The sequence below is a fragment of the Heterocephalus glaber genome, unplaced genomic scaffold (genome assembly GCF_053883595.1).
Source record: "Heterocephalus glaber isolate CG9 unplaced genomic scaffold, H.glaber_assembly_v1.0 deba00001538, whole genome shotgun sequence".
NCBI lineage: Eukaryota > Metazoa > Chordata > Mammalia > Rodentia > Bathyergidae > Heterocephalus > Heterocephalus glaber.
This window is the reverse complement of record NW_028258333.1, coordinates 8684411-8698285: the sequence shown is the minus strand read 5'-3', so window position 1 is coordinate 8698285 and position 13875 is coordinate 8684411. Positions and strand designations below refer to the sequence as shown.

The 13875-nt window shown below is 32.2% G+C and overlaps 1 protein-coding gene across 14 annotated transcripts in view; it reads left to right on the top strand.

Moving 5' to 3' along the window:
- Window positions 1-13875, top strand: part of Cdh18 (cadherin 18) — a 924665-nt gene that overhangs the window by 712384 nt on the left and 198406 nt on the right. For 13 of the 14 annotated variants that reach the window (XM_087189262.1, XM_087189255.1, XM_087189253.1 and 10 more), the window contains one exon: window positions 12785-12904. The exons of the other annotated variant lie outside the window; for it this stretch is intronic. In XM_087189262.1, coding sequence (XP_087045388.1) covers window positions 12785-12904 — 120 coding nt within the window. The remainder of the gene's footprint in view (window positions 1-12784; window positions 12905-13875) is intronic. 14 annotated transcript variants of the gene reach the window in all.

Genomic DNA, 13875 nt, shown 5'->3' with positions numbered 1-13875 from the left:
CTAGAGTATTTTCATGTTTGCTAAATGCTCTCAATTATATTCTCCAATTAAATTGCCTGAAATATAAAATACATATATTTACATATTTGACATGGAAACACCATGCTAAATTGTTAAGTAGATAAAAGTGTATAGTGTTTTATTTACAATATATTCATTAAATAATACATGCATAATGACATACACTTTGAATGAGCAGAGATAGAGATATCAAAAGATATACAACTCATAGTTAAGCTTGTTTTCCTGAAAGAAAATAGAATTGGAATTGTATTTATTTTCTTTGTCAGGAACATGTGTTACTACTTTTATTCAAAATATCCAAAAGGATTGATAAAATTAATAAAAAGAAGTTGAGTGAGAATGGTTACTTATTCTCCTTTCAGAAAAGAGAGATAAGAGTCCTTATTTTGAAAATACCTTATAACTAAATTTATACTATGATTTTGTGTGATTAAAGTATCTACTGAAACCACCTACTCAGAAAGACATGTAGAACTCAGTGATTCCAACATTTTTCAGAATCTCTTCCATCGGGTTTAATTTTCTGGCCATTGTTGTGCATTCACCTGTATGTACAGAACCATATGTTTTCATATTCACTGTGTCTTAATTGATCTACCTCATGTGTTTAAATCTTTTGATTTCAAATTAAATCTAATTTTAATCTTCCTAACTTAGCAAACAAAAGAAATCACACGTAGGTAAAGAAAAGAACAAGAATGTCACACTATTTGTATAACTTTTTTTTAAGTCACGATCTCAAAACATATTCCAGTATTCTCTATTCAAAAGAGGAACTGTCAACAAAATACTGTAACAGTGTTGGAGATGGAGGCCAGCCAGGAGTCCAGGAGTCCAGGAGTCCTTGTCACCGAGGAAGGGCAGGTAACAGCAAAGCCACACCAGCCCAGCCATAGTGTGCATGTGAATGAAAACCAACATTTAATGCTTAAAGCCTCTGAAACTTATGGATCATTTGGTAATATAAAACATCCTTACATATGGCTTTCTGATGCATTTCCCTTTGACATGTCAAAGGGTAATAAAAAAAAGGAAATAAAAGAAACAGTAAGTGTTTCAACAAGAAAGAAGAACGATAAGACGGAATACCAATAGTGGATAGAATATTTGGAAAATTAAGTGAGCACTGAAAACACTGAAATGGGATAAATGAGAAGAAAACCACCAGTAAAATTTATGGCCTTTTTCATCCCAGAAAGCCCATGTAAATGCAAGAACACAGAGATGAACTGGGGATAGTAACCTATTAAGTTATACATCTAAAAACATGTTTTGCTAACCTCTTTGCAAGAAAATGTTTTTATTTTATCATAAAGACTTTGAGGATGTTTTTAAAAGATGCCTTACAAAAGTAAGAGTAAACAAGTACAAGCCAGAAAATACAATTTTGTAAATCAACAAGTTGGCATCAGAAAGAAACAAAAAATAAAAACAAAGAAACAAGCAGCTAGGGGCGAGGGATTTAGCTCAGTGGTTCCGCCATCTGCCTCACAAGCACAAGGTCCTGAGTTTGATCCCTGGTACAAAAAAAAAAAAAGAAACAAACAAACAGCTTTTTCTAACAGGATTATATCCCAACATTTCCTCTTTTGATGCGAATCGTCTCTGCATTTGGGGACAGGAGAAACCCTGACCTCCCAGGAAAACACACCAGCATGTTCTGGTCACTTACTAAGATGTGGCATCCCCATTGCAAGGCAGAAATTTTAAAATGATTTGTAAAAGTAATTTACTGTTTATGAGTTCACAAGTTGCTGTTTAGTGTCTGCTTTTAGTTTCATGTTATTCTCCTTTCTTTTGAGATAAAAATTAAAACAAAAGAGCTATCAAAATGAACATAAAATGATTTACTGCAAACAGAGAATTCAGAGAGAATAGAAATTTTTAATTTAAAAATTGATTTAGCTTACTGTAAAACCTTGTTGCATTTAGTAAATAAAAATAGTTTGAAATGAAGAGTAAAACTTTGAAAGAATAAAAGAACAGTTAAACAGTGAATGAGATGCCAAAATTAAACAAACAATAAATTGTTGACACAATGGAAAAAAGGACACAGCTAAAGGTTAAGTTGTTCTCAAAATCAAGCAAACAGAATTTAAAAACAGCCAAGAACACATTACATTTTATAGAACAAAAATGAAGAATTAAAATGTAAGATATTTTAAAAACAAGTATAATCAATTGAAATTGCCATGCATTTATTGTGAAGGATATTTGATGAGAATTAAATCTGAGTTTTCAGATTTAAAATATAAACATGTACTAGGCAGAAAAATAAATTAATTAAAAAATCTATATCTATTTCTGAGAATAGTGACACAATTCTAAACCAAAGAATATATAAGCCACAATTTTAAAGAAATAGTTATCTACATTATACTTTTCATGAGCAAAGATAGAAATGAGAACAAAATGGCAAATTATTTTTAAAAAGTCAATATTTATTCCAACAGCACAATGACTAGAAGGTGGAAAATATGGGTATTTTCCAATATGAAAGAACAGAAAAATTTTCAAAATTTCAGATATAGAAAGAGTAGGCAAAATTTTGTAACCATGTGCTAGATATTTTATAAACTTCAGCAAAATAATTACATTTTATTTCTGTAATATACTGTATGTAGACAGTAATAAATGAAAATATATCATTTACAATAAATAATTCTGAAAAGTTTTTAATTTTGGCTTTGCAAATTTTATCATTCTGATGGCAAAAGTTTAGAAATACAGGTATTTATATCTTTTTTAATTTTAACATCACTTTAGTTAGTTTTTCAGAGCATGACTTTTTGTACTATCAAGTAATGCTTATTACATCTTAATTTCATAATTTGTGGCTATTAAGATCAAACAAGTGATAATAAGCTGAGTTCAGTTATTAAGTGCATGTAACGGCAAGAGAATCAGCCATTATCACTTGTGTTTTGCCATCAATTTATGAAAAGGAAGAATATTGGAAGGCTTTATAGTATGAAAAGAAAAACTTCAGTTATGCTGAGCTCAGAATCTTTCGGAGTGTGGGAGTTATGTGTGTTTTCAAGGAAAAGCAGGGCATCTTATGTTCTTGGTGGGGAGGAATGTCAGGCTTTCTCTGATTTATCCTAAGTTGTAAATGAGGATAAAAATAAGAAAAATTGCCAGTAATTAATCAAGCTTCAGCCATTTACAGTTGTTAACACAAACAGTGTAGCCTGACCCCTATGTAGCTATAGAGGAGAAAAGGATTAGCTTTATGAACTGACTGCTGCAGATTATAATTCAGAGCTCTGTTTTTGGATGTTGTCTGACCATTTCCCATGTTTACATTCAATCTCTCAAATTACATCCTAGGAAAAGGTAGAAGTTGATTTTTTTTTCCAGTACTTGGAATTGAACTCAGGACCTTGTGCTTGGTAGGCAGGTGTGGCATCACCAAGAGCAGTCAATATTTTGTAAAGGAACAACATAATGTAATGTATATACAATAGCCAAAGGAGTTATAAAACAAGAAATGAGGATGTAAAGATAGTGATTTACATATACATTTCATTAAAAATTATTAAGGCCACAAAATGCACTTTACTGAAATTAATGAAGAATTCGAGACTTAACCATTTTACCATTAGTGATAATAATTATAATCATAAATAAAATTAACAATATATTCAAAATTTCACAACCATGAGATGTAGTGAGAAGAAGTTGAGATAAGTATACTCCTAATTTTTATTATGGTATATCAGTAAATGCTTTTAAAAGTAACAAAATCAGATAAAATGATAATGAAAGTACTATGTAGGGTAAAGAAATGATGAATGCTCTTGAATAGTGGATTTAGAGGATGTAGGTATGGAACCTAAAACTTAAGTTGACTCTTAATGTCATCTGCAAGGTTCTTTTCTATTTCATTTTACTTTTTATTTCTTTCAAATATGTGGACCATTCATCATATTCTATAGAAAAATTATTCTACACTGGTAAGAGTAAAGTGGACTCATTTTCTCAATGATTGCTCTGAATAATTGTCTGTCAATCACATATATGTTTAAGGGCAAACTTGTATATAAACTTATAACCAATGTATGTGTGTGTGTGTATATATATATATATATAGCATACTATGCATGTTATATATATTATAATCACTTATTAAACTACTATAAAATGTTATTACCATTCTTTGTGAGAAAGCAATGACAAAATATTTCTATTCCTGATATTCTGTTTTATTTGGTGGTTTGTGTTGTTTCCTTGTTTATTTATATTTTCCTTTTGCTTTTTTATTCTTGATATTCTGAAAGAAGATTCAGCTACAATATATTATTATCCAGAACAATGATGATCTTGGCAATAACATTTACTCTTGAAATGGAATTTTATTTTTTTCTCGACATGTGTTCTCACTTTATAGTTCACATTGTTCTCAAACTCCTGGCAATCCTGCTCCCTTAGTCTTCCTAATGCTGGGATTACAGGTGTGCCCTACCATATCCAGCTCAAATGAAATATTTTTTAAAGTCACAATTAAGGCAGTTTATAGATACATTGGCAAACTGATAGGAAATCAGGAAAGAAAAAATGCACTTAATGAGTATAAATGGCAGATGATAAATGCTTATTTCTCATAATTTAGCTGTGTTATATATAAATTAGCCTGAAAAAAGCCAATATATTAGTTTTGACCTTGAAGTTCTTTTCTGTTTTAACTACATTGATTAAAAAGAAATAGTTTTCTCAAAAATCATTTCTTTGCTTTCCCACATAAACAGCTGGTAGAATACTTTGAGAAGTATTTAATTATTTAAGTATCATATTGCTTTGTGAATATAAATTTTATCCATATGACAAACATTCTTCCCTGAAGTCTGAGACTTTTGTATCACAGGAAATGCACAGATTTTCAAATGATACATCAAGGAATACAACGCAAAGAATAATTCAATGTCATGAATTTAAAAAGCTCCTAGATACACATTTACAAGTACTAATGATACTAGTGTATATAATATAGAAACTATCTTCATGTTTGGTAGAGAATATTATTTTACTCTTTTAAAAATTTATTTCCTTGAAAGGAAAGTAATCATTATGTACTGGGAATATGTACCAATAAAAATAAACTTTAATTATAATACAAATCAAGGCCAGGGGTTAGACTCCTAAAAACAAAGCAGAGCAGGATAGGGTAGGAAACTAACCTGAGAGGAGAAACAAATGGTTTCATAAGATACACAAAACCAGAGGGGACAGGATCAGCCCAGTCACTTTTGCCGGAATCAGTTTCTCTGTAGAGGTGTTAAGAGAATGAAGAGCATTCCCCAAGGCTGCAGGGGAGCATAATAATATCGGTAGCTGGAAGTCCTTTCCTCTTAAGTCCCTACTATGCTCTTTCAACCGTCAAAATGTTCACTGATTTTCCCTTTGTCTGTAGAGATGGAACATAAGTCTGCCTCTCTCCAGATATGTGCATCTTGAATTTCATAACATAACATTAAGGCAGACAGGGGAAAATAGGCAAAGATAGTGTAATTTTAAAATAAACTTTAAGGAAGAAGACTGGGCAGAGCAAGGGAGAACACAGAAAATGTCACATAGTTGCTTTCCAGAACAACTAGAATTTCACTTCAATTTTCTAACTTTTTCAAATTTCAAAACCCCATATATATGAATAGGCATCAATAATGATATAATTGTGTCAATAGATCTATTACATAACTAAATTGTTTATAGGAGGGAGTTGTCCACATAATTCTAAATCAATATATATTATTTTCTTAATTATTGTTCTATTCAAGAGAGATGATACTAAACTAATTTGAGAATTGAGAATTTTCATGTTCGATGAAAATTATCTAATTTAAATTCTAAATGAATCAACATTAGCCATGGTTTAGCATGCAGCTAGTGTACAGGTAGGCCAATGATTTTTGTTTGTGTGCACAGCTCAAATGTTTAATAAGTGTTCCTGCAGAAAGATTTAATTTTTAATCTTATAACTGCTGAGTGAATAAAGCTTTATCAAATTACACAGTGACTCAAATCCAGTGTTATTTCTTTGTTGGTGAAATAACAGTTTTCCAGTGTGAAATGAAATTTAAGTTGTGTCTTGATGACTATTGCTTTTTCACAGTGCTTTGGAAAATCTTCAGAGAATTAAGTCCTATGAAATTCCTTCAGAGAGGTGTTCTCAGCCATCATAAATCTTCAGCTTATTTTTACTCGAGATCCTTGCTCAGTGACCACTCTCTGGAGATTTTAACAGAGATGAGAACCCTGACCAGTCATGCATAACAATCTGCTATGTCAGAGAGTGTTTGCTTCTTATTAAAATGCTTTATTAAATATTTCAAATCGGTCTTCAGAGACTTTCAAAGAAGTGCACACTTTCCTTCTCACTGATATGAAACTTTCCAAAATGTGCACTACTTATAAAGCACCAGTACAAAAGAAATCAAGTGAAAAGAAGGACACGGGGCAATCCCCACAGAAGGAAGACTTCAGTTTTATTGTAGAAGAGCTATTTTGGAAGCTTTGTTGTGTTCTTAAATCTTTTTCAGATTTGTATAAAACATCAGCTGAGAGACTCTAATCCCTAGCATGGGAACAGCTCTGTGCCATAGGAAATATTTCATATGAAAATATTGTAAAATAAACAGCTAATGGAACTATAAAATACAGTGACTCTGTGGTTATTTTTTAATGGTTATTCTTTTGTTAAAACAAAGAATGCTCCTACTCACGTTTGAGAGATTTTTCTAATAAGAAACCAGTGGTATAGGAAGTAATCTATATCTATTGATCATATCTATAAAATTCACAGAGAAAATCAGATTCCTGTTTGAATCATCTGATAGAAAAGTGGGCTTTTAAATATCACTTTATATATTTTTCTTCAGAAAGCTAGCACTGCAGAAGATAATAATTTTCTCTTTTCTACTATCTACCCACCTTCAGCACAGAATTTAAATAAAGGAATTGAATGATGGAGTGTGAGTGACTTTTCTCAGACATAGATAAATATTCATATGTTTTAATTTAAAGGTTTAGCAAAAAACAAAATCGTTGATTCAATGCCCCATACTACTTACTAATTTTCTTTAAAATAGCAACAGATAGGTCACTAGTAATGTCTGATGGTGATAAAAATTTTCAAAGTATTTATCTGTTTAGTTTAATCTAGTTTTATGTTGTAATATGTCTCATTTATAATCTATGTGATATTAAGTAGCACAGGAAACTATCCACTATTTTTTTCTTATCATTTAAAAGTTATAAAACAGCTATAAGTGATTATATAAATACCATTTCTTCCACTGACTTTCTAATAATACATGGTATTCGTTTGCTAAGTTTCCCATAGTCATGGTTCACAATCCAGGTGACCTGAACAGCAGAACGCATTGCTTAGTGGTTCCAAAAGCAAGTACGCAACTTCCGTTAGGGAAGATCTGTTTCCTGGTTCTTCCACCTCTTCTAGTGCTTCACTGGTGATCTTTTGTCTTGTTCGACGCATCATCCCACCCTCTGCTCCATCTTCTCATAGTTTTCTCTCTCTCTGTTTCTAGGTGTATTCGTGCTGCTCTTGTCTGTCAATCTGCCTCCAAATTTCCCAAGTTTGGAAAGATAACTACCATATTATTTTAGAGGCACACACTACTCCATTATGATCTCTCTCTCTCTCTCTTTCTCTCTCTCTCTCTCTCTCTCTCTCTCTCTTTTGGTACTAGGGATTGAACTCAGGTCCTTGCACTTATGCAGCAGGTGGTGAAACCACTGAACTAAATCCCCAGCCATGATCTCTTCTTAACTAACCACACGACCAACAGTACTATTTCCAAATATGTTGATAAATGTGAGTACAGAGAGAGAGTTAGGAATTTAAAATGTGAAATTTGAGGGAAAAATTCAACCAGTAGTGCACTCTTTGATGAGATCTGCTTTTGGTTATGTATTTGCTTATTAGTTGTCATAGTTTATTTGGACTGCTCTAACAGAATATCAGAAGCGGGAGGACATAAACAACAAGTAAGGTTAGGGTTAGAGCTGTCAGAGTTCTGGGGAGTGAGAAGCTGAGGGTCCAGGTCCTGGCTTGTTCAGTGTCCAGGAAGGAGCTACTTTCTGGTTCACAGAAGGCCTCATGTCACTGTGTTCCCACGTGGCAGAAAAGGTGAAGAGGTTCTCCCTTCCTCCTTCATAAGGACACTCTTCTCACTAGGGAGGACTCATCTCGTGGCAAATTCCCCACCAACAAATGCAATCACTGGGGATAAGATTTCAGAATATGAGCTTGAGGGAGGGGGCCAAAATATTCCCTCTGTAGCATTTATCACTAAAGAGACACACTTTCCCAATGTAAAAGATGTTCTATAAGTACCAGATTTCCAATCAACAGAAAGTAATATAAGTGTATATTTTCCTTTGAGCCTGGAACTCTCTCCTGCATCCATCTTGTAAGAAACACTTGTACAAGTGGGCAAGGGTACTTTTTCCATCCCTGCTAACTATGGCTATGCCCACTGTATTCTCTGGCAGGTTGGTTTTTTGTTGAGTGTGGCTGTTCATACACTTATGCTCTCTCTCACTGGCATCTAGGTACTCAGAGTAGCACTCTGATGCTTCAGACACCACCAAAGTACAGGACCAGAGGCAATCAGCTGCTATAGTTCCCAAAACAATTGCAATTGTTGAATATCTGTGAGAGCCACTGTACAGGAATGTAGGTAGCTATGAATAACCATACTTCTAGGTGGAGTTAGAGAGGTATATTTTCTGTTATTCTTTTCTCAGATCCCTCTACTAAACAGTCACTACCACAATAAGACTCTTCTTTGTTTAACTTTTCTTCGAATAGCTGATTTCATTTGCTGCTGCCTTCATGAATCTAAACTCTCACTTAGCAAGGATGAACTTTCGTGGGCACCTCATTCCAAGCCGAGTAATTTTGTTGCTTTCATGTTGTGATCCAACCTATCATAATATGAGGTGTGATCTTACTCAGCTTTTCTTCATGTAATGTTTGCTCAGGGATTTCTTTTTAAACACTAACATCTACTTAGCTTCAAACCAATATTTCAGGGCCTGAGCTAGCTTAAAAACCTGAAGATTTTATAAGCCTGGTTTCTTTCTTTTTCTTTCTTTCTTTCTTTCTTTCTTTCTTTCTTTCTTTCTTTCCTTCTTTCTTTCTTTCTTTCTCTCTTTCTTTCATTTATGGTACTAAGAATCGAACTCAGGACCTTGCACTTGCAAGGCAGGCAGCAGAACCACTGAGCTAAATCCCTGGCCCAAGCCTGATTTCTTTCTTTTTTTTTTTTTGCTTAAATTCTTTTATTGGTACATTTTAGGTATACAATAGATTTACATTTATTATTAGGTGCTTGTACCTGTACATGATGTATCTTGGTTCTTTTTTTTCCCCATTCCCAGTGCTCCCTTCACCCCCTCTACCCTTCCTTATTTACAAAGTCTTTCTTCCCATTTTTTCCTTTTCTCATAATATTTCCTTTCCCTTCTTTCCTTTCCCCTTCCCCTCCCACTTTCCCTACCCCTTTGGACCTTTTCTTCCTTTTCCAAATTATCAATTATTCATTTTAATAATTTTAATAATTATTTGCACTTTCAGGTTCTCACACTAGAGAAACTATTCAGTATTTACACATGTGTGTCCTATTTATTTCACTTAAGAGTATGGCCTCAATATGCATCCATTTAGCTATAAATGTCTTTAGTTTCTCATTCTTTATGGCTGAGTAGTACTCCATTTCATAAAAAAAACACATCTTCTTTACCCAGTTTCCAGTTGATGGTTACTTGGGCTGTTTCCAAGCTTTAGCTATTACAAACTGTGCAGCTATAAACACGGGTGCACATATATCGCTGTAATATGATTCTTTTAATTCTTTTGGGAAGATACCCAGGGAAAATAGCTGAGTCAAATGGGACCTCTAGTCCTACTTCTTTGAGGTATCTCCATGCTGATTTCCACAGTGATTGTACCAGTTAATGACCACTATTTTACTGTCTTCCAAATGGCTTTTTCCCTAATATCCATAGTCCCTGTATGCATACGGTCACTAATGTTTTTGTTATTAGATTAGTGATTGAGTTGATATAAGATTATAATATTTGACATCATTATGAACTTGTTACAAATTTGGAGTCTGACCTGGTTACCTAACCAGAAATTTTCATTTTTCTTCTCAGATATGTATCAGTGAAATTCCACCTAAATAAACTTTTGTTTATAAATGTCTACACTTTGGTATATTCAAAATAAACTAGACATATAAATATTGGGTACGCGTTGTGTGATGTGATATCACTGAAAAAGGTGTCTATATATTATCATTATAATTACATTAAGAGTGGGAAGTCTGTATATGACCAGACCTCATAAATTTGTGTTAGAAATTAATTTTTAAAGGCATAGAGTTTAGTAATCTGCTAAGGAAACATATAGTGTACACAAGCCCAAATACTTCTCAGTGATTGGACTTGCCCTGAACCAGGAACACATTTTTCCTACACTTTTAATTTTGAGATGATTACAGATGGACATATAGTTATGGGACCAAACTTGAAGACACTATTTGTACCTTTACTCACTTTCTCACAATGTTAGTATCTTTCAAAAAAATGAAAATATAACCAGTATATAGGAATGATACTACCTACTAATCTTATTTAATTGTGCAAATTTGCATGTGTGCAAATATGTAAATCTAGTTATGTGCTATTATACAATCTGTAGATATTCATAATTTCACCATTATAATCAAAATACTGAAGTTTTAGCATCTTCAATATCTCTGTTGTCTTTTTTTAACAAAACTGTCTTCCTCCTTTCCTTAACCCCAGACTTCTGGAAAATATTCTGTTATCTATTTCTAAAATGTAGCCATTTCAAGAATGTTATATAAATAAATTCATAAACCAATATAATACTGGTTATATTTTACTTAGTTATAATACTGGCTTTTATTTTACTTAGTATGATAACACAAAGATTTATCCAAGTTGTTTCACATAACAGTGTTTTGTTCATTTGACTTGTCATTGTTCAGTACTATTCCAAAGAAGAATGTAACACCATTGGTTTAAGTGGTGTCCCATTGAGGGATACTGGAGTCACGTCTAGTTTGGAACCATTTCAAACAATTCTATCATGAGTATTTGTAAACAGGTTTATAGTAAATGTAAAGTTTATTGTCTTTGATATAAATGTCCAAGTAGGATGTACTGGGGTTTATAGTGATTGTGTGTTTTATCATATAAGAAATTACCAGATTCTCACATTTCCACCAGGAGTGTGTATCTGACTCAGTTTCTAGATGTTGTTGCCAACTTTTACTGTCATTGTTGGCTTTACTGGGCTATAATTTGAAATCACTTTTAAACAAGACAGAATCCTCCCCTTTTGTGTATGTGCAATTATACAGAATAGTTAATTTTAGAGTATCAATCTCAAAGTAGTATGTAAAGGCCAGACTGATTGTATGCTATTAGCAGTTCACATACATTTATGATATGCTAATTAGTATTGTGAGCTGAAGTTGCCATATCAGGTTTAATTAACTCTTTAAGATTCTTAAAGACACCAAGCAGTTCTTTTAAACTTGTGTCAGAATTTCAATAGGAAGTACAAGTTTTGCAGTTGAACAGATATTAACTCCTAAATCATTAAGATAATTATTAAAATTCAAAAATAAAAATTGTCCATGCCTCTATCTTCAAATATCACAATGAATACACAATTTTATAGAAGCTTGCTTGATTATAATAGTGTTTTTATTTGATATGTAAACAGAAGGTAGAATTTTTCTCATATAAAATTAAAAACTATGTATTATTAGATGACGCATAAGGTATATTTTGTGCATAAATGAGAGGTCTTTGTTTAAAATTTTATAGTAAAGTTGCATATCCATTAATTGATGGTTTTTATGTTATATTTACATAAGTTTTGAATTAGAAATGACTGAAATACAACATAGATGTATTTAATTATGCAAATAATGTCATAATACATAAACAAAGAAACCCGCATAATAGATCCATATTTTTATCACCTAAAATCCAGTATGTTTGTAAGTTATTTTAAAATGCATTTTAATGTTTAAAGATCTAGTTCCATAGGCATATTATACTATCAATTTTAGAAAGATAATTATGCTTTCAGTAGTTTGATGAAGCAATGGTAGAATAATACATAAACCTAGAGGACCAGTTTTGAGATTCATTAATAATACATACAATAATTAATAATTAATAATACAATTAATAATACAGACAAAAAATCAAAATGAATGATGAAAAATTATTTGAATGGGCTGTTTTGATGTCATTGAAGCTATAATGTCATTATTAATCTTTCTACCTTAATCAAACACTATTCCATCTATAGTTTGCTGAAAAGTTACCAGGGGTGCTATGTATACCCTACACTTACCCACCATTAATTCAACAGCTAATGTCAATTTTATGAATGAGCATTGATCCACACCTATTCTAATTCATATGAGGGTCAAAAAAGACCCTTCACCATGTTATCAGAACATAAAGATATCTAAGACCAAGTGTTCATTTTTTGATTCATTCAGTAAAGTATGTGGCAAAGAATGAAAGAAAAAAAATAATTTTGATATTCAAATTTAAAAGTTCAATTTGGTAGGACATATTCATTTTACTTCTCCATAGATATTTAAGCATACCCATTTTTTTGTGTTCAAATTAACCATGTGCTTTATAACATCACACACTAAAATTTGTTTTCCTGAATGCACAGGTACTTCTGTTCTACAGGTGACTGCCACTGATGCAGATGACCCTACCTATGGAAACAGTGCTCGAGTTGTTTACAGCATTCTTCAGGGCCAGCCCTACTTCTCCGTAGATCCTAAAACAGGTCAGTGTATTTACCTATAATCTTGGGGTATTGGTGCTTGTTGCAAGGAAATAATACTATGTTTTTATTTGTATAAATTTTTCTTCTTCAGATATTGATTTTGCACATATTTAAAACTGTATTTACTTCTCCTAAAACAATGTCATTGAATAAAGATAAATGTGATTTTATTATTTTGATAATCCACTATTTATACACACACCAGTAAAAATCAAATTGTCTTTGAATATTTCTATGACATCTAAATACTGCTTAAAACAAATGGAATATTATATAAATTGAATGAGATGGAGAATTCATATATTTTTATGCTTATTAGTTTTTATCTTTGGCAAAGGGTAAGTGATGCTATAAGATTTTTCATAATTTTTTAAAATGTGGTTATCACATAAATTGTCAAACACAAACATGGATATATATGTATATATTTATATTTATTTATATATGTATAAAATTGTATTACATTGGGGGAACTACTATGAGTTCAACTGACATTTTTTCCTAATAAGCAATATCCTTAGTCCTCAGATATAGAATTGTTTAAAAGAATATCGCTAAGAATTACTCTAAAGACATATAAATATTATTTCTTATAAAAATATAAATTCTATTCTCTTTTCTTTTTCTCTGGCAAAGCAATTATATGCCATATTATATGTGAAAGTTGAAAAGAAAGGTACTAAATAGTGCATCACAATGTTTCTTCAGCACAATCCAAAAGCTATGCAAAGCACAACTTCTCAGTAACAATAGTTTTTCACTGAGCCTCTGGAAAAACAACAAATTGTTTGGCAGGAGTTTTGTCATTATCATGCATGCAAGAGTATTTGACTAGGTCACTTGCCTTCCTCTTTCCTATGAGGTGCTGCAACATCTAAGTTCACTGCCAAGAAGAGATCCTAGACATACTACTTAATGCTTACCTTCTCAAAGGAAAAGGGTGACCAATGCATACAGATAGGGATCTATAA